At 38.8% G+C, this 27,647-nt stretch overlaps 1 protein-coding gene across 4 annotated transcripts in view; it reads right to left on the reverse strand.

Annotated features, from left to right (window-relative positions):
- The window catches only part of PCDH7 (protocadherin 7), a 406,993-nt gene extending 379,683 nt beyond the window's left edge, over positions 1–27,310 (reverse strand). For 2 of the 4 annotated variants that reach the window (XM_027103199.1, XM_027103200.1), the window contains exon 1: positions 23,083–27,309. In XM_027103199.1, the coding sequence (XP_026959000.1) occupies positions 23,083–26,256 (3,174 nt within the window). In that variant the 5' untranslated portion in view covers positions 26,257–27,309. Of the gene's footprint in view, positions 1–15,910; positions 15,923–16,683; positions 16,916–23,082 lie in introns of those variants that run through there. The other 2 variants (XR_003432172.1, XM_027103198.1) reach the window with 2 other exon arrangements.
- Positions 27,311–27,647: the final 337 nt, after the last annotated feature.

A 27,647-nucleotide genomic window follows, 5' to 3' on the forward strand; every position in this document is an offset into this window, starting at 1 on the left:
AGTGCCAGATATAATTACCTTTTACTGCCCTCAAGATAGCGCTGCCATCGTGTTATCCCTGTGGTGGTAGCACTGTCAGGTCAAGTCCTAAAGAGTAAAGACACTATCCTTTGATGAGTTTCTGTATGTCCCAGGGTCTGTGTGTCCATTAACCCATTTAACCCTCATAACATCTCTACATGGCAGATATTGTGAGGATATTGAGACTCAGAGACAAATCAGATTTACTCTACCGCAAAGCTAGTCTCACCTCTTTACTGCTTCTGGTTGAGCGAGTCAGTCAGACCCTATCTAACAACAATCATAGTATTTGTACATAATTGGTACTTAATAAGTTCAATAAATAAACAGTTTGAAAAGTTGATGCAGTCATAAACTCCTAATAAAGTTGAGAGTGAAATCACTCAATCATATTATATTTCAAAACAGTTAATGGCTTTATATATAGAAGTTTATCTTACAGAAAAAAAATTACTTCAGCTTTTTCTATCCTTAAGCTCTTTCAAATACAAATAAATTCTTTTGAGGGAAAAGTAAGATATAGTAGAGGTAAGAATGAAATACCTATTTGGTGATAAGATAAAATGTTGAGATTTCACAGGAAAAGAAAAATCAGGCTGGAGACTGCCCGAATAATATTTTGTGGTTTATAACATGTCATTATCAAATTTTTGGAATGTTTGCCTATCAGACCTATAGTGAGCAGAATGATGCCCCCCTCCCAAGATATCTGCATCCTAATCTTGGCAAAAAGGAATTAAAATGACAGATGGAATTAGCTTCTAATCAATTGATCATAAAATAAGGAGATTTTCCTGGATCATCCAAGTGGGTCCAATGTAACCACAATGTCCTTAAATGATTAAGAGAGAGACAGAAGAGAGCCAGAGTGATATATGAAAAAGACTCTTAACCAGCCATTGCTGGCTTTGAAGATGGAAGAGAGTCAAGAGCCAAAGAAGGTAGGTAGCCTCTGGAAACTGGAGAAGGCAAGAAAATAGATTTTCTCCTTGACCCTCTAAAAAAGAAGAACATCCCTGCCAATACATTGATTATAGCCTGGTGAGACCCATTTCAGAATTCTGACCATCAGACGTATAAGAAATAAATGACCGCTGTTTAAATCACTATGTTCATGATAATTTGTTACAAGGGCAATAGGAAACTAATTTAAGACTAAAGTAAGGCCTGGAAGACACCTGAGAAATGATGGTTAGATGCATTAGGCAACATCACGTAGGACCTGAATTAAGTCTCCTGGCTGGGGCTTCCCTGGTGACGCAGTGGTTAAGAATTCACCTGCCAATGCAGGGGACACGGATTCAAGCCCTGCTCCTGGAAGATCCCACATGCCGTGGAGCAACTAGGCCCGTGAGTCACAACTACTGAGCCTGCGCTCTAGAGCCCGCTAGCCACAACTACTGAGCCTGTGTGCCACAACTACTGAGCCTGAGCTCTAGAGCCCGCTAGCCACAACTACTGAGCCCATGTGCCACAACTACTGAAGCCCGTGCGCCTAGAGCCCGTGCTCCGCAACAAGAGAAGCCACTGCAATGAGAAGCCCACGCACAGAAAGGAAGAGTAGGCCCTGTCGCCGCAACTAGAGAAAGACTGTGTGCAGCAACGAAGACTCAAAGCAGCCAAAAATAAATAAATAAAATAAATCAATTAAAAAAATAGAAATAATTAAAAAAATAAAGTCTCCTGGTTGTATAGTACCACAATGTCTCCATTTTCTTAGATGTAGTTCAACATTAACTATATAAAGTGTATTAAAACATTTTATCGTTACACAAATGGTTTTAGCCAACACCTTTTAAAAAATCATGATATAAATTGTCATGATGGAGAATAATTCAAAAATGCATTAAAATACTTTAAATATTAAAACATCATATATCTTGTTCAAATGATTAATTATACTGCTCTATTCTGATACATGAAAGAATTCACCATGATACCAATGGTATAAAAGACCCAGTGATAAAAAGAACCTTTATTACTAAATCCTCAAAAGCCCACTGAAACAAACATGTATTTACGGTTTACTAGACTCTACCCAATTAAAAAACTGAAAAAGAAAAAAAAGGAATGAAGGAAGGAAAATAAAAAGAAATTCTCTTCCATTAGCCAGACTTAGATAGTTGAAATAAGGATTGCTAGTTGGCATGTTTCTACCTCAAGTCAATTTCCAATTTCTAAAAATAGTTGCTAGTAATATTAACATAGTAACCCACTAACAGTCACCAGTGTAAATATACTCTCAATAGAATATCCCAACCTATGTATTAGCTTAAACCATTGCCCTGAGGGAATTATACAGAGATTCTGCAAGACTTTCTAGAAAGTGAATGGAGTGGATTTCAGGAATACTTACTGAAAATAAGGCCTCAGGAGACTGGAAAAGTTGGCAGCACAAAAACAAGGAAACCGAGATGCCAAAATATGAAGGGAGAGATTGCAACCAAGGCTAGTTAAACAGTGACACCCACTCCAGAACATCTACCTCTTTGCTCTCTCTTCATGCTGTAGGTCTTACAACTGAAGCTAATTTCCAGAAAATCAATTGCGTTGTTCTTCCAATAAGTAACCCTTTTTAAGGGTCTTTTACCATGAGGCTTGACAAGGACATTTAAAACATGCAACCTTTCTACATGCTGCTTCTTTTTAATACTTTTCAGAAATGATAGAAATACAATTTTTAATTTTTTAAAAATTATCATCTAGGTTAGAGTTAACAGCCTCTGTTATCTCCTGGGGGTGAGAGGTTTCCAGACCAAAATTTACCCTAAAATTTAAAATATAATACTATCTCTTTTGAGGAAAAATTATATATACATATATATGTATATATAAAATGAACTAAGTAATTAGACCCTAAGTATCATTGGCAGTAAATAAGGAATACCTTACTCCTTACTGCCACCTGGACACAAACTAAAGATCTATTGTGAAGTGATCCTTTTAAGAGGTCAAGGGAGGAAGAATGATAGGAGAAAGGTCAACCAGAATTGCTTTGTCTCCAAATGTTTTCCTCCGTATTCTGGATAATGCCTTATATAAATCCCTTCATTAGAAAGCTTCACATCAGGGTTTTTTGTTATTCCAGAATCCTCCGTGAATAGAAATATAACTTGGAGAGGCAATATCTTAAAAGCTATCATCAACCAGTCACTTAAGCAGGATTATCTAGAAGCCAGTTGATAACAAGTACCAGTGTTAATAGAACACATGAAAGGTGCTCGGATAAAACAAGACAGCACCTAGAAGAAATGAAAAGCACCTAAAATAATTAGAAATAACAAGAAAAAATCATTATGATTTTCCTTAGGATCTCTGTGGCTATAACACTTTTGACAATCAATGCATAAAACAAATACAAGGTGTGAAAATACAAGATTACATGACTGTTTTTAGGAAAATGTAACTTATGGCTCAGACGAATTGTTCTATTTTTCAAAGTTGCCTCAAGCGGGTGTAAACATTCCAGTAATGTTGCCATGATTAAAAGCATCTATATGATTCCTCTCTTGGAAATCGCTTTGCACATGTGACTCTTTTCTTTCAATTTGTTCAATGATAATAATAGTTCCCATTTGAAGGTGGTTTGACATCAGAAAATTATTTAATATCATTTAGAGACAAGTGTGAAGAATTCAGAGTAAACAGTTATAGTGAGCAAGTTCAGTTCTTGGTCAAAATGACAGAATAACAACAAAGCAATGAGGTTAACTGAATTGTTCATGCGCTGGCTCTAATTTCAACAATCTAAGAAAAAAATCCTTTTGAAATGCATAAAAAGCAAAAACCTGTTGAAATGTAAAGGAAGATGGGGTTCCAACTCAGCTCCCATGAGAAGAGTTAATGCCTGTGGCCAAGGTTTCCAGATTGGTGCAGGGTTGATGCAGGAGAAAGAAATTAAAGCCATGTTAGAACTTCCTTGTGAAGTCATTATCTATTATCAACATTCCTAGGAATCAGTAAGTCCTTCCCAAAGTCCGTATAGCTCCCATTATAGTTGTTATCATACTACATTAAAAGGATACTTTGGGGCTTCCCTGGTGGCTCAGTGGTTGAGAGTCGCCTGCCGACGTAGCGGACGCGAGTTTGTGCCCCTGTCCGGGAAGATCACACATGCTGCAGAGCGGCTGGGCCCGTGAGCCATGGCCGCTGAGCCTGCGCGTCCGGAGCCTGTGCTCCGCAGTGGGAGAGGCCACAACAGTGAGAGGCCCGCGTTAGTCCTTTATAGCTTTCTCAATGCAGCTGGGATCCTGAAAACTTCAAAAACATTCAGCGTTTAAAATATTCTTATCACTTGGCTGCTCGGTACTTAACTGACATCTGACTTCCTCTGAGACAGTGAGAAAACTCAGCCCGCTTGGTGGGAAAAATGTAGCTAAAGCAAGTGTAAAAGCTTACAAGATGCCACAGGGGAAAGACAAGAGCAGCACCTCAGACTATCACAAACTGACTCCGCTGCAGAGGATGCTGCAGGATGAAGGGAAACACAGATTACCTACAATCCAATGTCTTTCAGGAAAATTGCCAAGTGCAGAATGTCCACTTTGCTAAAGTCATTATTCGAGCAATCTTCCTCCCCAGCTTGAAATCTCCTGGGAGAATTAATAATCAGTTTTGTGAAAGCAGCTTTCAAAAATGTCAACATGCCCCCAAAATTTCAATGCTCCCTAAACTGATTTATCAACGTACGACTGTGTTAAAGCTTAGTGAAGTCTGAGCTTGTGGGAGTGCTTGTGTGTGTACGTGTATGTGCATGAGAAAGAAAGAGAGTAGAAGTGAGAATGCAGAGTAGAAGGGGCACAGGATGTTATGTTTTATTCTCTAGTACTTTGCTCAGGGCTTGATATCTTTTTCAGAGTTTTTCAACTATAAGTTTAGGGGGAAATGCAGGCAATCATGAAAGTACAAAAAGATACAACTTCCTATCTATATTCTCTTAGCACTTTAATTTTTTTACTGTCTTTTGCCTTTGCTGAAGAAGTTCTTCCCCACTTTTTTTTTCAATTATTCCATAAAAAGGCCCAGCAAGAAACCAGCTTAAATGATAAAAAAGAAATAAGCCAAATATTTTTTTGGACCCCTGAGCAAAACCCTTCATTTTTTTCCTTTTGTAAATTGAGACTTTCCTCTCTAGTTCTGAAGCATATTTTTTCCTCCTTTCTTCAATAACACATTTCTGCTTTTACTCAGAGTGATAAAATAATGTCTTCAATTCTCCTCCACAGGGGAGTGCTAGGAATAAAATGACAATACTATTATTTTTGGTAACAAGATAGTTTTAATTTTTTTAAACTAATTCTTCTAGGAAAATACTAAGCTTCAGCTTTGGCACCATTACTTCATTTCTGAATCTCCCTCCATCCTCCTTGAAGGTAGTTTGTTTACTAACATAGAAATTACATTCATCAATATCCAATGTTTCACTGTTTGATTTTTACAGTTTATTACATTTCCCATGGAGTTTTGAATAAGTTGGAAAAATGAGACAGAGAAAAACCGAGGGATCTGTTCAACATCAGAGATCAAGACCAAAATAAACCTTATAAAAGCTGCATCTGTCTCTCTGCCAGGATTGTACCCACTAATGCAGAGGCATATTATATGGTAAGTCATGCTTGTAGATGTGAGGATCTGTCTGCATTTCAATGTCTTTGTATATGAACTAGATTGTGATGAATAATTTCTTTCTTTCTGATACTATTTTATATCAAAACAAAATTCACAGCTCAAGTGGCAGCCCTCTTCTAGTCCTTACTAATGCTAGAGATCAAAAGAGCAGCACACAGGTCAACTCTGAACACAAGATAAATTGCATAAGTGTGCATGACACAGTAATTAAGGACTAGAAGTGTGGCTGGATTTCCTTTGTTTAGGCTTCACACAAATCACTCTCATTTTCTTCACATGGCACCTCTGTAGCCTGAAACATAGAACTGAGAATTTCTGATGTAGAGAAATGTATACAGACTATATAGATTACAGAAGTACTGTGTACAAATTGATTTTTTATTCACAAGCCATGTCTGTTCTTCCTTCACAGTGTGCATATGCTATTCCATTAACTGTAATGTGACATAGTGGGGACATCAAGCACTTTAAGTTCCTCAAGGTTCACATCATCCAATGATCGGCAAACAATATAGATACTGGAAAGCATAAGCATACAGTAAAACTAAATTCTTCGTTGAGCCACTTCTCAGGATAAATAGAGCAGTTACATGGTTGTAAATGCTTATTTGCCATTAGGAGTTTCTGCCTTGTGCTCTGGCAACTACTGTTCTTGCTTTACAAAAGAACAGTCAAAAAGTTCAAAATTAATAGCAGTGAATTCTCAAGAACACATAAGCAAGTAATGTACTTTTATAACTTGCTTACTGTGGAAGGTAAGTATTCATACTATTTGCTGCTGGGGACTGAAAACAATTCCCACTTGCCTAAGTGGATAAAAAACAAACAAACAAAAAAAAAAAAACCTCACAAGGTGTATCCAGGAAACATTTTTCTAGAGTGACAGTAGTACAGACAGACTGAATTATGGATTTCATCAGGTCCTTACAATGTGGTTGTGCCCTATACACGGCATTCTTTGTCTTTTCTTCTCTTTTCCTCTTTCTGAAAGTGTACCAGTAACTACACTGAAGTGTACAGATTCATAACTAATTATCCCTTTTCAGACACTAAATTTGAATGAGCTTTCCAACTCAAACCAAATTGTTCCATCCCCTACTTTGCTTATACTCTAATGCTCCAGTAATTTTAGAATGTATGTTTGATGCTCACACTTAGTAGGCCAATAACTAACACTGATTAATTGCCAGAGTCCTTTGGCTTTAAATTGGTTTTTTCCAAGTGGGAGTTAAACTTTTAACCAAATGGTAAAGAGGTGATATATTGGGCTCTGTAAGAATTCAAGTGAGGTCTGGAGGGGATTATTAGTTGGGTTCCATACCAGTTTATCATACTTTCTTCCTATTAGTAGGAAATAACTGTGAAGCTGGCATTATTTTTAATACTTATTGTTAAGGAAAGAAAATTCCAGGGCTTCCCTAGTGGCGCAGTGGTTGAGAGTCCGCCTGCCAATGCAGGGGACGCGGGTTCGTGCCCCGGTCCGGGAAGATCCCACATGCTGCGGAGCGGCTGGGCCCGTGAGCCATGGCCGCTGAGCCTGCACGTCTGGAGCCTGTGCTCTGCAACGGGAGAGGCCACAAGAGTGAGGGGCCCACGTACCGCAAAAAAAAAAAAAAAAAAAGAAAATTCCACAAATTGTTGACTGTGGCAATAGCCTCAAAAATTTGATTCACTAATTCTGAAGCTTAAAAATTTTAAATCATATAAATCATATACTAAGATCAATCCAGATCACAAGTGTATTGAGATATTGTATAACTGAATCCAGAGTTATATTACAAAGATTCATATTTTGAGGTATCTACCTGTTGAGTAAATATCCTATAATAAAAAGTATCATCAACACGTTAGGAAAGCACTATCATAGCAAAAATGAGTACATTTATTGTCATAAAGAATCAACTTCAGATAGGCTTCACTGGTACTCATCTGAATTTTAAGTGATTAAAAATGTGTCTCATAAAGAAACATATAATGTTTAAATAAAGAAATAGAATGATAATACGTTTTGAGAGAAAAAAACTGTGAAATGATGTAGGTCATATTTTAATTGAATATTTAATAATGAGCACCTAATTTAAAGAAAACCAGAGTATGTTATAGGAAATCTTACAAGGAATTCACTTTCACCTTTTCTTTTAAATGTTCTGAATGATTAGGGGAAAAAAAAACAAAAATAAGAGAAAACATGTCTTTTTAGTAAAAGGTAAACAAAATGTATGATTTTAAAATCTTCTAAGTAAAATTTTATTCTCTATATAAAGGCATTTCCTATCCTAAATCAATTGACAATTCACAAAAATTAATGGATTTGTTTTCTCCTAGTTGTATTAATAACATACACCACAGACGATGAAAACTTAACAAAATGAAGAATATTAAAATAAAATAAAAAAAAAGGGAAAAATATATTTATGAGGTATTCCCCAAAGAACAGAATGGGTAGAAGGAAGGAGGGAAGTGCTTACTAGTCTAATAACTATCTTCCGATCTTTTGATTTGCACTTTAAGGCTTGAGATGGCACTATTAAAAAAAAAAATTGGACCGAGTGACCTAATTTCAAGAACATAGTAAAAGGTATTAAAATAGTAAGGCTGAAATTTCACTGAAGCCTTTAAGAAAAGTCGAGTGAATTCAATTTCATCCTCACAGAACTAGTTGGCTGTAAAATAAATGTGTTCCCTCTACTTCGCATATGCACAGTGGTGGAGAGTATGGCCTCTGTAGCCAGACTGTCTGCACTTGAACCTCAGCTCTGACGCTTTGTAAATTGTGGGGCAATGAGCAAGTTACTCAACTCCACTGTGCAACACTCTCCTCATCTACAGAATGAAGACAATTACAGGTGTTCTTCATAGTGCTGTTGGACCTATTTAATAAGTTAATATATATAAAAAACGTTTGACCAGTGCGTAGAACACAGCATGCAGTATAAGTTTACCTATTATTTATGTATTATCCAACTATAATTGAATCTCCATGGGGGAAGACATGTGTGTCTTTTATTTTGCTGCTTCTCCAGTGCCTAAAACAATGCCTTGCATATAACCACATAATTGGCATAAGATAATCACTCATTGAGTATCTGCTCTCTGTAATGTTAACTGTATTACCTTTGTGTGTGTAGTTATATGTATATATGCATATACATACCATACATACATATGCACATACATACACACACATTAGTTTCTTATTAAAGAAACATTAAAACATTAAAGAAAAAGGCAAGAAATTTTTGTAACAAGGTAAATTTTAATGCTCCTGACCTAATAGTATGCGCATTGGTTTGGAAAAAAATCGGCATTACCATCTTTTGTCCTTAATCCCCTATAGAAAAGCCATCTCTCTATCTAAAATTGGTCCTTGTGTTCAACAGTTAAATACACCAAAAAGCAGATTTAGATGCAATTTTTAAAAAAGCAAAACAAAACCTTTACGTTCATGCCATACTTATTGCCATTTCCCTGAACAAAAGAACTGATTAACTTGCCATTTTTAATATAGGGGGTCAAATGTAAAATTAGCTCAGGAAGCTTAGAAAGGTACTTCTTAGGAAAGGTCTATTCAGCTGTTATACTCCGTTGTCTAGAAATTCTGACCAAAGGACAGAAAAGAAGTTTCTTTTCCCGACATTGATGAGTTAATCCTGTGTTATTACCCTAAAATATAACCACTTCCTACAGCCCACTGGATACATATATAGTTCCCAGGCTACTCATTATGTATTTTATTACATGACTCTTTAATTTTTTTAAGAAAATAAAAAGGCACAGTGAAAAAAAAAAATCCTTGATATGTCCATGGATTTGTGTTGATGCAAAGTGTTGCATGCATACATAATAACAGTTGGTGAAGAGTCACTCAGAGCTTGGGACCAGCCTTGGTTACAGGTTTGGCAGTTTCCATATGCCAGGAGAAATCAAACCCATTGGATCTTTGTCAGACCAATTATGCCACTGTGTGTGAAAATCCACTGAGACTGTCCTTTGAAAAGAGGGATTATTAAGCCTACATTATTAATGTTTCAACTGACTCCCCCCACCCCTTAACCCCTATTCCTTTTCATTTGGACTTTAATGCTGAAAATATACTAGACATTTAAGACTAAATATTAGCATCATCATTTTAAAAGACTACTGTTACATTTGTGGAACAATTTCTGGACTATTTTATACGAATATTGATTTTACATTAATTAATATACCTACATGCACTTATATTGGTTGGCAAAATTAAAATAACTAAGATGTTAGGTAATATCACAAATCCCTGTGAAAACTGAAAATTGCAAAAAACATTCAAAGATATGCATAAAAAGTTAGATATAATAAGCTAAACAATGAACTTCAAATTTTATGCACATGCATACATGTTATAGATTCATATTTTTTCACAAAAGCTATAGCAACTGTACCAATTTTTCATCAGTGCCAAGAACACATCTAAAGGGCTGCCTTTTGGAGCCAATCTGAAAAGGGAAAATGTTCTTTTAAAATGGAAAGTGTACCTTCCTTCCTATGAATATACCAACTGTGGTGAATGACAAGCTCATGAAGAAACAATGGTCTATTCCAATGTGTTCTGCTCAGACCAAGAATAGAATCTGCTATGGAGTGACTTGTGTATCCCCAAAATTCATATGCTGAAGCCCTGACATCCAATGTGATTTACTTGGAATTAGGATCTTTATGGGGCTAATTATATCAGAAGGGTAAGGCCCTAATCTGATAGAACTGGTGTCATTAGAAGAAGGGAAAGGAACACAAGAGCTCTCTCTCTGTGAATGTGCTGGCACCTTGATCTGGGACTTCTAGCCACTAGAACTGTGAAAAAGAAATTTCTATGGTTTAAGGCACATAGTCCATGGTATTTTGTTATGGCAGCCCTTTTTGCTGAGGATACATCGCAAATATTGTGGACTAGAACGAAATGCACATAAAAGCCTAAATATATATATATATATATATATATATATATATGCAAATTCAAATCTATCAAGACTACTATATCAATAATAATTCTCAGATTTGTAGAGAGAACTATGTCAGAGAAGAGTTGACTGCAGGTAGCTGAAGGCCCCTGTTTTACGTAAAGAGGATGGGACCTAAGAGGTTTTGTTTGATTTTATTCCCCAGTTACATGTGTCACATGGAAAAAATAATAGAACCTGCCTCCTGGAATTGTTAGGAGGAGTCAATGTTATAATGTGGTACACGTCGTTGCAGAGTGATTGGCACAGAATTAAAGCTCCATAAATGATCGCGCTTAATGTTAGAGGCCGGACATGAGAAGTGAAAGAAAAACTCCCAGGAAATATTGTATGGAAGAGGAAAGGACTGTTAAAAAGTAGTGAATTTTTTAAAGTATCAAAATGGATACAAACTATTTTAAGTCTTTCCTAAACTACTTGCTTTACAGCAATAAGCTATTTCTTCTCCTTTTTCCTATCGAGATGTCATAGGCTCTGAAATGACTTCAGACAAAACCCAGTGGCTATTGCTCTAAGGACAGCACACACCCTAGTTGCACCTTGATCGGGGATCAGCATAACTTTGAAGAAATCAACCAGGATAAGAGAACATCAGAGGCTTCAAACAAGTGATTGTGACAAAACAAACAAACAAAAACCCCTGAAACCAAAAACCTTTTAAAAATAATGGATAGTGAAAATACCCCAAAAGTGTACAATAAATGCACTTCAAGAAGGGCTTAGAGAAATTCATGGATAAGGAGAAGTACTATCTTAAGTTTCCGTGGCGTTTTACAAGTCCCAAACGTTTTATGTGACCCTCATAAGCCCTGTCATGTAATCAGAGCAGGGGTTATTATGTAAAATGACACCAGATGAGTTTGAGAGGCTTCAGGACTTGAAAGGACTTACATAGGGTGCACTGGCCAGTTAGTGAGAAAGCCAGGGCAAGAAGGCAGATTTTCCTATAACCTTACTAGGCTTCAGTTTTCTATTTTGCCAGAGGCTGTCAAAAAGCAAACCAGTAAGCAGAAGTTAAGAATTTCAGGGGCTTTAAACCTCATGTTTTGTAGTCTTACCTACCCTCTGCAATCAGAATTGAAAAGGGGGAAGTGTTAAAAATTCAGGTTTCTGGGATATAGTACAGACCTATTAGAACTCAATTTCTGAGAATGGAATTAAGTTAGGATAAGAAACAGCTACATGGCAATGTGGCAAGCATCAAGCATTTTGATTACAGTAATCTAATAATAATAGTAAGGAGAAGGTGAGTCTATTGCCATGCAGTGGTTGTACTTTTTTTTCCTTTTTTTCTCCTTCTTTGTTTTTCTCTTTCTCCCAAAAGTACAGGGGTAGAAAATGAATGAAGACAGAGCACTTGGACCTGATACTCTAGGCTGAAAACAAAACCCAAACCAAAGCAAAACAACTAGTAGAAATGGGAGAAAGTAAATGTTTACTACTTTTTAACACCAGTCTTGCAATCATATCAAGCCTTGACACTTAGTGTCATCCTTCTGGTCACCAGGGCCCTGGGCCAAAATCAAGGCCACATACATTTGCTTTTGTTGGGACTGAATATTCTTTTCTGCTATAATCTCACCTTACCTCCTGACTCCCAGCTGGAGTCCAAGACACTTGGTGCCTTAACAGAGATCTCAGTCTTCTAAACTACTGAAGGCTGTTCATTCTTCCTCATGGCTCTAATCAAAATCCTCATTTCTTAAGAACTATTGATCTTTGTGAGGTGCTGACCTAGTTATCTGCTTACAGCAATTTACACCCAGGTGTGCCCAAGACTGAACCAACTCCTTCAGAGGTCATTTGCAATTTACAAGAGGTGCCGCTTAGAATCTCTGGACTTCTAAGGACTGCTTTTAATTTGCAAGGCATTTCTCAGCTTCTACCTCACTGCCCACCACTCCCCAGTAAGGGCATATTCTTTCTTCTAGACCTCTTTCCTGAGTACACCAAGTACACGTTTCTCTTTACAGATATGCTAGACTCTCATCTTTAAAAATGACTTCTCCTCAGGGGCAGTCAGAATGAAAATGGGGAAAAAAGATCCATTATCAGTGAGCATAGGTTGGTACAGTGATTGAATAATACCTGCAGGACTATATAAATTGATGAATACAGAGACTTATGCAAGCGTTCGGGTGTGTGTGTGTCCATTTTTCCTTGCAGATGAGGATCTCCACAAAAATCTTGAAAACCCATGTGTCTGCACACTTCTGCACAGCCCCTCAAAATATATCAGAAGTCTGTTGTGTGACCAGTGCCTCCCTCACATGTTTGCTTTAGTTTTATCTTTTTTAAGGGTTTGGTGTTTATAACACCACCAAGAAGAAGCGAGGAGGGGAAATCAGAGAATTATTCATTTGGTACAGAAACAAGTCATACATCTTGCAGAGAAGGCAGGGACTCTAGCCAACCTAGCAGGTAGTCTTCTGTCATGGAGACACCCACCCAGCAGGGAAAGAAAATAACAAATTAGGAGTTCTTAGAGTCCAATATAAAAGGGTCATACCACAGTCTGGTGATCCCATGTGGATGGATTTTCAGTCTACCTAGCAATAAAGCCCAGGCCCTTTGTTCATTCATTTGTTCCACAAGTACTTTGGGGGTGTCTCCTATATGCTGAGAACTCCAGTAGGCACTGGGAATGCCACGACAGACAAGACGAACTTGGGGGCAGTCTCTCTGAGCTTCATGTATCCCTTGCCTTATGTATATTATTTTTGCACAGAGGATAAGGGCCTTATTTTAGCCATCATTTTAATTACAAAGCCTTGCATGGTGTATAAAAGATATCGCAAATCAATCTATTCTCTATAAAATAAATGGATAAAAAAAAAGTCACCCACATCCAAGAAAAGCGTTTTGCAAAGTTACAGATAGAAATTATTCCCAGAGAGCTATTTCAAATTGTGGGATTACTTCTGAAGGATCTCAGTTGTTTTTCTAGAGATAGGCTCAAAAATTAATTAAGATTAGAGTGATTTACCTAGTTCTTGAGGTTTGTTTGTTTGTTTTTAACCACATATGGGGTTGTTGTTTACAAAGTAGGGTAATTAATGAGATCTCCAAATTATACCCAGAACTCTTTTTTTTTTTTTTTGGTAGTATAAAGTGTAGTTTGTGACTGGAAAAAGTTTGAAAAGCTGGGCCTTTTCTAATTCTTTTGGGAAGAATTTACCTAGGTAAGTCTAAAAATATAGTGTATTTGAAAGCACAAATTTCACCACCTTCCTCAAATGCTTTCAGTACTTTTGAATTCTGACTGGCTATTTCTTCAAAGACTTGATAAAGTTCTTAGCTAGTTCCATCAGAGTGCTGAAAAAGCTGTTCATTACTCTAGTTTGCTCACCTCAGAAATAATAATGGTGCTTTTTTTTCACTGATTACGCTGAGAAGCAAACATGCATTCAATGCTTTGACCCTTAAGAAGCATAATGCAAATATAATCTATAATCATCATTTTTCTGCTCTGTAATCTTCTTTTTAATATAGTAATTTCATGAGGACAAAGACTCTATCTTATTTTTCTTTGCATACCCAGTACCAGCTTATATTAATTGTGTTAAAAGAAAAAAACTTTATTTAAGCCAGCCTCTAACATTCCCCTATTCCTCTTTATTTCTTTTATTATTATTATTATTTTTTGCGGTATGCGGGCCTTTCATTGTTGTGGCCTCTCCCGTTGCGGAGCACAGGTTCCAGACGTGCAGGCTCAGCGGCCATGGCTCACAGGCCCAGCCGCTCTGCGGCATGTGGGATCTTCCCGGACCGGGGCACGAACCCGTGTCCCCTGCATCGGCAGGGGGACTCTCAACCACTGCGCCACCAGGGAAGCCTCATATTCCTCTTTAGATTTTGTAATGGAGAAGGAAGTATTGTCTTGTCGTTTTAAATAAAATATCCAAATGCTAAAATATATAAGGTGGGTGGGTTGCTCTGAGTTTATCTCCAACTCTCCACAGAAACCTCCCTACATGGCAAATTCCAGTAACTGAAAAGGAGACCTGAGGAGGAGGATGACATCTGGGAGCAAGGGGTTGGAGCAGAGAGAAATCTGGAAGTCTGTGCAGGGATAGGAACCAGTGGCGAAATGCTCAAAGATTTAAAAACAAACAGAGGAATGATAACAGACTTCTCAAAAGCTTGTTGCTGTTGATTATTTTGATTCAGCTGAAAAGCACACTAAAATCCTTGGGAGTCTTAGTAATTTTGTTGTTTTGATTTATTATGTTTTTCTAATCATAACAGTAAAATAACCACTGTTCCCTACCCCGAACAATCTAGAGGGATGGTTCTCAATCCTTTTCAACTGCTTCCACAAAAAGACAAATTTTTTACATAGCAACCAAAAGCAGGAAGACACACAGGCATACAAACACAACTGAAATAAAGACTGCACAAGACGATATTTACCCTTACTACATGAATGGTGTACTTGAAATTTTTCTGCTTTATTTCATATCTTTCGAATTGTGGTATGGTAGAAACTCACAAATTGATTCATGTCCCAATAGTGTGTTGCAACCCAAGTTTGCAAAATTCTGCCTTAGAATGGTCCTTGTGAAGGTATTCATAAATACCCCCTCCATGTGGTTACAGATTAATTTATCCCCAAATTCTGGACTTCTTTTTTTGGTCTTTTGGTCTGTAATTTGTTTTGAGTTGATGTGATTTGTTACAGGATTTAGTTTAAGTATATATCTAAGGAACTTTACTACTTGGGATGAGGAAACGTAATATTTCCTAGAAGCCAAAAGTGGAATGAAGTTTTTTCACCCGTTTCTTACACTGGTCCTTGTGCTCAAAACAAAATGAGAGGTTGATGAAAATTAGGTTTTATTCAGGAATTTCACTATATTCTCAGTGATATTTCTGAAAATTTCTATTTTGCAAAATTAAATAAACAGCTAATAAAATAAAAAGCCTGAAATACATGCACTGGTGATTTACATGGGTTAGTGTGCATTTCCTATCATTCCACATTTTAATGTTGTTCCAGTATATATTTACATTTCATAAAGGGCTTTTATATTGACAATAATTCACCAAAAATTTCTCAAGAGTCTTGAATTCTTAGTATTTCCAAACTTGGGGAAAACTTTAATAAGGCAGATGATATGATAAATATAAAATTATCGAAGTTTTCATATGGAACACTTATTTTTAAGCACATAAACACATACAACATAACAAATAGAGACATAAAAATATAAACAGAGAGAGTTAGAGGGACCATACAGAGAATTCTTGACTTACTTAGCAAATCACTATTTATACAACTAAACTTCGGCTACCTGCCTTCTCAAAAATATATAACGTGCTGAATTCTCAGAAGCTGCTTGAACTTATGTTATCTGACATCAAATAGAATAGCCTTCAGATAAATGTAGTCCACAAAAATAGGTAGCCACATATTCCTTCTGAATGTGACCACAGTGACTTCAGTGAATCTAACTTAAAGGTTCTAAATTTTCTTAAGGAATTTAATAACAACAGCAACACAAATCTTAAAAATTCTACAGATATTTTGGTCAGTATTTCAAGATTAAGGAAAAACCAGTAGATTGGCAGTGGCTGTGGTAAACACAAAATAAATCTCTCAAGTTTGTCTTACAGACAATAATTTTTATAAATATTGCTCCAAGTCCTTGTATACACATGTGTGGGAGCAAACACGCACAGTGGCATTTAGAAATACACCCACACAATGCAAAGGAGACACCATCCTTCACTCTGACAGACCTATCTCCCTGATCTGGAAAAGGCTTTGATTATGTAACACTTTAAAATTATTGATCAATTTAGGATTTCATACAAAGTCATTTTTTAATGTATTATAGACAAAGACTTCATAGACTTAATTTTTCTTGGTTTACACAAAGCCAGAGTCTTAAAATCATTGTTGAAATATGCTTTTGGTTTTTTTTTTAAAAAGACTTCACTGTTAAGTTCTGCTAACCACCATTCTGAGAAAGGAATTCCTGGTGACTTAGACATCCATTAGTAGCACATTTCTTTATTAATACTGTTTCTTTTATACGTTTATTTCAATACTATTTTTCCTTAAATGAGAAAAAAACAAAACAAAACAAAAAACCTTGAAAATCAGATGCACAACAAGTGGGACAAGCAGTGATTGGCTGACACCCCACGGCCAAGGGCAGGCTCCAGCAGGTTGTGAAGTAGCAAGGTCATCAGAGTATGGTGCATAATGGAGCATCATATTAGAGTGGAATTCAGCCAAACACAGTAATGTATGGATGCAGACGCATCTGAAAGAAGGAAAATAAAGATTTATGCAGGTCAAAAAAAAAAATGCTATGAAGAAATTTCCCCAATGGCTTATGCCCAATTGGAATGCTGTGATGGAGGTTTTGGAGCAGAGAAATTTTTATTTGCAAATTATGTGTTTGTAAATAATAAATATGTTCAGGGGGAAAAAATTAACTTGTCAGATGAATCCTACTTGGAAGCTTTAATAGTTTTTTTTTTTTGTTTTTACACAGCATTAGAGTTCAATAATCTGGAATTTAGTTCATCACTAAATTACAGAAAATAAACCTTTATTCCGCCTTTAAAACATTAATTCACCAGAAGTGATAATTAAGACTAGTTTTAGTGGTTTCAGCTCAGTTCTTCTTGGAATGTGATTTCTCCCACAACACTAATGCTAAATAAAGCACTGTGTAATGTTCTGAAACATGGTCCCTGCTTTAGAAAAGATTCTAAGGGCTTTTAAAATAAATAAGAAAGAAAAGCAAAGCTGACTCAAGATATATAGATATAGATATAGATATATATAGATATAGATATATATAGATAGATATAGATATATACACACACACACATATACAGATTCTACTATTTCTATAGAGTCATAGTAAATAAATGGATATACAGCCTTGCTAACAGCCTAGCAATTGGTTATATACAATTTAAACATAAAGCTCTAAACAATTATTATACTAAATTTTCTACATAACCTCCACTACCATCCTCTTTTAGGAAAAGAAATGATGTTAAAATGTCTGAAAGCATTGGGGGCTATGGTGAAGCAATGGTTTTGTTATATTATAGTTAGTTTTAAAAATAGTTCACATTTTATTTTTGAAATTAATAAATTCAATCTTTTATATTTTATCAACAGGTAAATTTAGAATCTAAAATGCTATACTGGTTAACTGCCTAACAAGGAAGCAATTCAATTGAAAAATAGCAAAACGTCACATTCTTCTATAAATTTTCTAGAAAAAAAATTTAGAGGAAATGTTAGTTCAGAATTGTGTGTTAAGGATGTTAATAAAGTAAAGTGCATCTACACAGTTGGCAAAATGCAAAGGAGCATAGAGCCAAAGGAATCATCACTATTGATGGAAAAGGTAAAAGATTATCCCAATTAGAATGCATAGAAAGTTTCATAAATAATGTATAGAAAGCTTTATTCATTTCCATTACAAATATGTTTTTACTGAGGATATACTAAATGCTAGGTAGAAGCTTATATCTACTGTCATTGTTCTGCTAAAATGAAAAATTCTCTCAACTTGTTGAATATATGTTCTAAACCATGTTAAGTTACTTTAATGTCCATCATCATTTGCTATCTTACATAAGAGGAAAATAACTATGAATAACTATGAATTTCTTTTAATCTATCAAATTTGGATTATAATTTCCCTGATTTTACAGATATAAACTAGAGCCTAAAGCAGAATTATATACTATTGTAAAAAAATCCATTTTAATAGCCAAATATATAGCTATACATACATAATTAAACCTCAAGAGATTTCTGTCACTATTGAAATATATACAGAAAAAGAGAGAAATTCAATTTTTTTTCCTACAGGTAGCATGATTAAAAAAAAAAAACGAACATTGGACTCTCTGCACTCCATGACTTGGACTCTAGTCCACATTATATCCCTAATAATCTTAATGATATCAATCAAATTAACTTTCATACTAGGCCTCAGTTTCTTCTACAAAATGAGGGGGTTGGTTTGGTTGATATCTTTTAACTCTAAAATGTGATAACTTAGTAATTTTAGATACAAACATTAAGCAATTGATTATGACATATATTATGTCAGTTTTATATGTGTTTAAGTTCAAATGTTTCCTATGTATCAATGTATGAATATCACAGGAAATAAAAGCCTAATGGAAACATAGTTGGTTTATATGGAAACATCTGTGTATGTATGTGAGAGAGAGAGAGAGAGATTGATATATATTTACCACATGTACATGCTTTTCGGCATAAGAGATATGTACTTACTCAAAGATAAAAGATAACAAGAAAGAATGATTTTGCTATAGTTGTCCAGCTGCATGATTTACTTAGAACCCTGACTTAAATTGACTTTGTGGTCTTATGTCAAAGTCAGTAATTGACTTAGAAGTTTGGGGTAAGATTCAAATGGTCATACCTGGACTTCAATAAAAATTTGTATATTCATTAGAGATAAATCAGTGGATGACCCTTTCCTTGTTTCACAGACATCCAGAAAGCCAAGTATTGTTGCTTTAGTAGATACCTCCTGACTAAAGACACAGCCTAACTTTCATCAGTTATTAGTCTCTTGCCTATGATTTTAGGTCGTATGTAACAAAAATCTCAACATATGCAGATTCATTGTGCCTCTTGAAAGTGTCCTTGGTCATAGACAGGAGAATCACATTGTAGAAGTTATTTTTATAGAATTAAAGCTGGAAGCTGTGGTTGGCATTTCCACTATAATACATATGGTGTAATATACATTCACAAATAAATTGATATTCAGTTTTCTCAGTGCTTAGAACTCTAATAGATGATGGCAAGTCATTATTTGTTTCCAAAATGGAAGTAATTAAAAAAAATAATTTCTGCCATAATTTTACTAAGTATACAATGAATAGACTGAACACAATTTGATCAATTAAAGGGAACTTTATTCAGATGACATGCAGAAGTTCCTTAGGCAAGAGAAACTGTCACTGGAGTTAATATGAATTTTTCTTGAGTATTTCAGTATCAGCTACAAATGGCTTTTTAAATTAATGTTTATTCAAGCTGTATCCTCTATATGCTTGCAGAAATAAAGTACCTTACTTTCCATTTACTAAATAAGATGAAATTCTTACTTGCCAGTTCATTATCTAAATAATATTATGGCAAGGATAAGCTCAAAAGAACTTGAAAATAATATGCAAAGTGGGAACTATACTTTTACATTGCCTATTAATCTTTTGGAATTATACTATTTTTAAGAAAATTGAAAAATACTTAACACATAGTAAAATAAATAGAAAAATAGAATGATTCTGCCTTCATTTCACAAGTCAAAAGCACAGCTGAACTTCCAGTTCACAAAACTTTAACAGCCACCAAGACCGGGTTTACCAAGTAAAGGGAGAATGAAATGGAAGGGTGTACACTTAATGCTGTCAATGATCCCCATTTTTCTAAACTAGACAGATTATTAAGTTGAGAACAAGAGCTTTTGTTTGAATTGCAAAGGTATGAACTATGAAAACCTGCGCTACGTAATCAGTTTTCCTAATGTGTGAATTTCAGAAATAATTCCGGCATCTCTGCAACACATTATCTCCTAGATTCTGCCCAAGAGTAACTATAGAAGATTGATTTGAATGTCTCTAGAGCCTATGAAAACAAACCAAAAAGAAGGGGAGGGGGGCATTATTTACAAACTTTTATTTCTACAAAGCTGTTTAACTCATTATAATGTAACCATTAAGAGGACTTAGGAGCAACACTTCATACCAATTCTCATGAAGATAAGAACACTGTAAAAGACATCATTTCCATTATATCACAAGTAAAGAACTATGATAAGAAATTCAGGAAAAATATAAATAAAAAACACTTTACCTCAGATAAAATCTCATATTTTTAATTAATCCCTATTGTAAGAAATTAAAAGACAGCAACCCTCAAGATTTTCTTTCGATGAATTTGGCATTAAAAGGGAGAAATTATAAGAAAATGCTGCATTCTTTTTTTAATTTTATTTTTCAGTTTTAATCAAGGAAAATACATTTTGGCAATGTTTAAAAACTAAACGTAATATTTTTAAAAAATAAATATAGAAAATCATCTATCTACATTACAACAAAAATGAGAACAAAAAAGATCCTGTTTATTATGTGAGATGTCTAAACAGAACGTAACTTTGTAAATGGATCCCTTGTCTCCTGACAGCAATATTGAGGAGATGAAGCATATCAATTACTATTACTAATTACATTAAGGGGAGTGTATTTCATTTGCCTTTCTTTCATTTTAGGTCAGCTATTTATTGTGGTTAAAACTTTATTCATCTTTTGAATGCCTAACAACACAGAGGTTTTTCAAAGTCACTTTTAGCAAAGTGCATGGTTTATTTCAATGGCTTTGTAGTTTTTCTCTTCTGGTATATGGATGTCTTTGCTGAGTTAAGAGGCTAACACCATACATTAGTTTATTTATAAGCATATCACTTTGCCTTTTAAACAGGATGCCACAACAGTCTTGATATTGGCTGTTTTAAATATTCAAGAATATAGAGCTAACCCCATTTGATGAGCTAAATAAAGCTTAATGACAGCACAGAACATAGGAAGTGGTTGCATAAAGTATCAATAAATCTGCCACTTGATATGTCTACTCAAAATTTTAAGATTACATAATTTAGAATGCCACAGGACAAAAAGTCCTATTAAGATGACAGTGGAGAAATAAGTTTTCTGCAGAAAAATCTCTTCACATGCTTTTGCATAACACATTACCATTTTCTAAATAAATTTCTACAGATCTTTATTTGTGGGTGTTATTATAACTAACGTTATAAAAGTGCTGTTATTTTTAACTGGAATCGTCCTTGTTTACAAAACAGATAAAAGCACCAAAAACAAAACAAAAATCTTCTAGTTCCAGGTAAAGCAATAACACAACAACAGATATACTCTCCACTTGCTATATTTCAGTTTAAAAGAAATAACTCAGGCTCATGTGCATGAAAAGACATCTTTTTGAAAGTCATTTAATTCAGTGTAGTCCATACCTGTGTTTTCTTGGATTGATTTGATAACTGGATATAAAAGCATGTTGTCTTTCTCCTTATCCAAATACCTACAGTAAACTACTATATATCAAAGTCATTTCTTTAGAAAGTTGATTTTTTTAAATTATGACAATAAAAATTAATATTTATCTCTTTTCTATAATATCTTTACTGAGCCCATCAATAACATCTTCAATGAGGCTATAAAATAACTTTTTTCTTTGCCTTAATTATTCTAAGATCTCACATTCCACATGCAAAACATATTTAATAGAAAAACTGTTATTGGATATTAATTGACAGACATAAATGTGTTTCCTGAGATGTTCTGGTGGTAAGAAATATGTGACGTTTTATTAGCAGAGTTGCTACAGCTTTAGACACAGAATTTTCCAAAAGGTTTTTATTTGTTGTGTGTCAAACCTTGATGGGCGTGAAAAGTAAACTTTCTGAGTTATACACACACACACACACAACACACACACAGACACACACATATTACATGAGCAAAACTTTCAAAAATAAATTTTATATTTTTTGAAGTTCACCTCAGAATACACTTTTTTTTTTACTGTTGCCACATTTCACTGAATAATAACTGTGTCAAATATTCCATAAAGCCTTTATAGTCTCAGTATATCACAATGCACATCAAAATATTCTTGCACACACTGCATCAAACATGAACATTTTTGTTGCTTGGCTTAAATAATAAATGGTTCATGTAATTTACTTTTGCTTATGAACTTTTATTACCGTATACAAATAATATAAAGGCCGACTGCATATCCTTATAGAAGCCTAATTGTATAGATACTTAAATAATAAAAATGTAGCTTTGCATGGTATTTGCATATCATTAAATACTGTAAGCCAGCATTTTGTCAAAGTAGTCAGTTTTTCAATATCTCGGACTTAGTACTTCATTTGCATAAATCAGCATCTGCTGATATATATAACATAGTTAAAACTTTTATAGTGCCCAATTTGCATAGACAGCAGAAGTAACTTTAGAAATTTTGTCTTTGGATACAATTATCCACTTAGTAGCACAAAAGAAAATAATTTCAGGTTAAAACTAGCCATCCAAACAATACTTACATATTTATCTGGAAACAGAGAATGTAGAACGAATTAGGATCGTCAAGTACTAAGAGAAGTGTAAAACACTGCCTACAGTGTTTTCTTTAGTAACTTAGTAAACTCTGGTATAACATGCAAAATACAGTGGTGTACCTTTTGTACATGGCCTCTACTAAATAAATGGTGTATGAACTACACCAACACTAAATTCCTGCTATTAAAACGTTAACTAGTAGCTTTAAGAGAGAAGACAAAACTTTGCAGAAGATGCTCTGTCTCAGATACTTAAATATATTTGGGATGCATCTTACCTGTTTGCTGTACTTGTTATTGGTTTGACAGCTGTACTCAGAGCAGTGATCTGATCCAATTGAAATGTTGTCTCCTGCTCCCACAAATGTGTTAGCTGGTGGTAGATCTTGTACGGCCTGGTGTTTTTTTCCTGCAGTTGGTGATTGGGGGTGAAGCTGGACAGTAGGCAATGGGGAACTAGATTTGTAATGCCTGGCCAGGTCAGGACTGCCAGGCCCACCATTAACTGATCGGTATCGGCCCATGCTTGGGCTGTCTGACAGCTTCTCATTGACACTATCATACCTCTGTCCATTTGGTTTAGAAGCTTCTACAGTGACAATGCTGCTGTAGAGAGGCTGCTTAGATTTTTTGTTTCTCTTGTCCTTTTTAGGCTTTTTAGATTTGTCATGCTGTTGCGGTGTAAAAAAGTCTTCGTGATCTTTTTTGCCGGCTTCATAGCCATTTTTATTTTTGGACCGGCAATATCTTGCCATCACTACAATTAAGATGATTAGAATCACCGTCATAATTCCAGCAACAACCCCAATGACAATACTGAGTCTCTGTTTGCTTATTTCATAGCTTGGGTCACCGGCTATATCCTGGGTGAGTGGGGTGTGCAAACTTCTGGCTATCTGGGAGTCAATCACAGTTGCATTAGAAACACTTTCATTGACAAACACATGCACCAGAGTCGTGGTAGACTGGGAAGGCTGCCCACTATCATTCACTTGCACCACCAATCTGTGCAAGCCATAATGCTTTTGGGTGAGTTTTCCCACTAAGGAAACCACACCACTGGTGGAATCAATCTCAAACAGCTTGAAGGGATTCCCTCCCACAATGCTGTAGTTAAGGTCTGCATTGATGCCATCATCGCTGTCTGTTGCCAACACCGTAGCTACTACTGTCCTGACATTACTTGAAGGTGGCAGTAAAGTGTAGGAAACGTTTCTGGGAAGGGTAACTGTGGGGGCATTGTCATTCTCATCCATCACAAAGAGAGAGACTGTAGCTGTTGCGGATCTGGGAGGATCTCCCCCATCCACAGCCTTGACTCTGAATGTGTATGTGGTCTGATGTTCCCGGTCAAAAGACATTGTGGAGTAAATGGTCCCCGTGTCATTTTCAATGGAAAAAATGTTACTGTTCTCCTCTATGTACAGACTCATCTCCGCATTGCGCCCCTTGTCAGCATCCATCACTGTGACCATTCCCACGGGACTGTTGGGCTGCAAGTTTTCTTTCACATAAAAGGTAAAGACGTCCTGCATAAACTTAGGGTCATTGTCATTCTTGTCAGCCACCTGCACAATCACTGTGGTGCTACCCTGTAGCACCGGGATGCCTTTGTCTTTGGCGTTAACTTTAAACTCATACCTGTCAGTCTGCTCGCGGTCCAGCACCGTATTGACGAGGACGTCCCCAGAATCTGGGTCGATGGCAAAGATCCCCATCACGGAAGAGTCCAGCGAGTAGGCGATTTCAGCGTTTTTCCCGCTGTCTGCGTCTGTCGCCAGCACCGTGGCTACCCTCTCGCCAGGGATGTTGTTCTCGGGAAAATATACCTCCACCACCGACTGACCGAAGACGGGCGGGTTGTCATTGGTGTCTCCCACCTTGACAATCAGGGAGTTGTTGCTGGAGAGGCTGGGACTGCCCGAGTCCACCGCCACTATGACCACGTTGAACTCCCGGGTGGTCTCATAGTCCAAAGGGGCCGAGGTGTGCAGGAAGTACTTTTTCTTGTTCTGGTCGCCCTCTGTGTCACTGGCCGGCTTGAGTTGGAAGGGCACATCGCCCACCACAGTGCAGGTGACCACTCCGTTCTCGCCTTGGTCTCGGTCAGACACCTGTACCAGGGCGATGGGAGTGTCGACCAGAACGTCCTCGGCCACGTTGGCCACCCCGTCCTTTAGTGGGATACGCCCGATCTTGCGGATTTCAATGGACGGCACATTGTCGTTCTCGTCCTTGATATTAAGGACCACCGTGGCCTTGTCGGTCTTGGGGGGCTGCCCGCGATCGCGGGCCATGACGGTGAAGCGCAGCTGGTTCACTTCCTCGCGGTCGATACGGTGCAGGACACTGAGCCAGCCGGACGTCTCGTCGAGGCGCAGCAGGCGCCGCACGGACTCGGTAGCCGCCCCGAACACGTACTCGATCTGCCCGTTGACCCCCACGTCCAGGTCGGCGGCACGCAGCTGCAGGATGGGGGTCCCCGGGGCGCTGTTCTCCGCCAGGTCAGCCTCGTACACGCTCTTCTCGAAGCGGGGACTGTTGTCGTTCACATCTGTGATAAGTACCCGCAGGATGGCCTGGGAGGAGCGAGGCGGGTCGCCACCGTCGCGTACACGCAGGGTCAACTCGTAGGAGTCTCGCTGTTCGCGGTCCAGCGCCCCCTTCACGATCAGCTGCGGCTGCTTTTCGCCATCCGGGGTGTCAGCCACCTGCAGTTCGAACACGCTGCTGCGGCCGCCGGTGCTGGTCCCGCCGCCGCCCTCTGGTGCGTCCAGCCGCCTCTTGGAACCACCCGGGCCGCCGCCGCTCGCGCCGTTCCCGCCGCCCCCGGGGTAGGGGGCGCTGTCTGCAGGCCCGGCGCGCCGGCCCTCGCCGCCGCTGCTGCCGCCCCCGGGTTCCTGAAGCAGCTCGTAGCGTTCGATGCCGTTGCGGCCGAAATCACGGTCGGTGGCAGTGGGCAGCAGGTAGAGAGTGCCCACTGGCCGGTTCTCCTCCACCGTGAGCGTGAGCACGGGCGACGGGAAGGTGGGCGTGTTGTCGTTGATGTCGAGCACGATGACCCGACCCTCGAACAGGTCCACCCAGCTCTGCGAGGGCCCGATCACCGACACCTCGAAGTCCAGGAAGCACTCGTTTTCGTCGAAGATCATCTGACACTGGGGTAGCTTCTCGCGGTCGATGCGCCGCTCGCTGGTACTCAGCTCGCCGGTGAGGTTGTCGATCTTCAGGTACTCCGAGCCCGACTCGAGGCTGAAAGTCACCTCACCGGAGCCGGTCACGATGCCCAAGTCCGAAGCGACGTTGCCGATGCGGACGTCTGCTGGGCCCTCCTCGGCCAGTCGGTACCGGAGGAGTTGCTTGGCGGCCGCCAGGCTTACCGAGAGCGGCAAGAGGAGACAGCAGCCCAGGCACCAGGCGCGCGCCCATCCCATGGTCCGCATCCTCAGCATCTTCTCCTGCTGCTGCTGCTACTGCTCCTTCTAATCACGGCCCCCTAGGCGCCCCCCTGCTCCGGGGCCGGTCGCCTGCCCTCCTCCCAGTCCTCTCCCCTCTCCGTGAAGGGAAGAAGCGAGAGGGAGAAAAGGGAGGGGGCAAGAGCAACGTCCAGAGTCGGCCAGGGGGGACCAGCGAAAGATCCTTCTTTTTTTTCCTCCTGCTTCCTCCTAAAGTTATTGTTTCATAATTCATGCAATGGGTGCTAATCGCCCGCTCGCCAGCCGCCGTTCAGTCGCAGTACTCACAGTTCACGGGACACTGAGCGCCGCGGACTCGGAGCCCGCCCCCCGCCCCCGCAGAGTCATCACCGCAACGCGCAGAGGATCCCGGGCTCCCGTCCTCGCTCTGTCGGATGGGGCCGGAACCGGTCTGTCAGGCCGGCGGTGGAGCCGGGAAGCAGCGGGGAGCGAGCCTGCAGCCTCCCCGCCTGCCAACCCCGCTCGTCTTTGCTGCTACTCGAGTTGCGTCCAATTCACGTTCCAGCCACTCACTCCAGACCCAGCTTCTGCTCCGGCTGCCCCGGCAAACGTGAGTCGCTTCCTGCACGAGGTGCTAGGGGTAGCAACAAGCCAGTCTCAACTCCGACTCCGCTCAGGCAGCGGCGGAGCCAGTCAACAGATCGAGAATGAAAAATCCCGGCAGGTCGCTTCGGGCACCGTGCAGTGGAGACGACACGAGTCACAAAGCGGTCCTTTTCAGGGTTCCCCCCGCGCGCGGAAGAGCAGCCCGAGCCATCTTCAGGGACGCCCAGATAGTCAGTCCCTTCTCACCCCAGAGAGCCCGGGTTTCTCTTTTTTTCTTAACAACTCTGCGCAAGGTCATTAGTCACGAAGCCGCCGCCTGAAACCGCAGCAGCCTTTCGCCCGCGGGGGTGAAGGCTGAGCAGTGCGCACCGCGCGGTGCCCAAGTTTGGGTTCGCAGCCGCAGAGTCTGTGCCTTTCCTCACCTGCATTCGGCCCGCATGTCAGAGCACTGGGATCTGCAGCGCTGTGCGCGATTCAGGGAGGAGATTGCAGCCTCCCTCTCTCCCCGCGCTCTCTCGATCCCTCCCCTCCCTCCCTCTCTCCTCCTCCTCTCTCCCCCCTCCTCTCCCTTCCCCTTTCCCCTTCTCCCACTCCTCTCTCCTGCACGCTCCCTTCTCCTTTCTCCCAGTCCCAATGCAGGCAACTCGAGCTGAACTTGATCCCTATGCAGTTCAAAGGTGAGCAAACCAGGCTCGGTGCGCAGGCGAGGTTGGCCTGGCGAAAGACCCCAGCCGGGCTCTCCCAACGGCAGTTAACAAAGATGCTCAATTCTGTCCGGATTTCCGAAGAAAAGCAAAAGGCATGGGGGGGGGGTGTGGGGG

The sequence above is a fragment of the Aethalodelphis obliquidens genome, unplaced genomic scaffold (genome assembly GCF_003676395.1).
Source record: "Aethalodelphis obliquidens isolate GAN/ISIS:26980383/991018 unplaced genomic scaffold, ASM367639v1 scaffold6, whole genome shotgun sequence".
Lineage (NCBI taxonomy): Eukaryota > Metazoa > Chordata > Mammalia > Artiodactyla > Delphinidae > Aethalodelphis > Aethalodelphis obliquidens.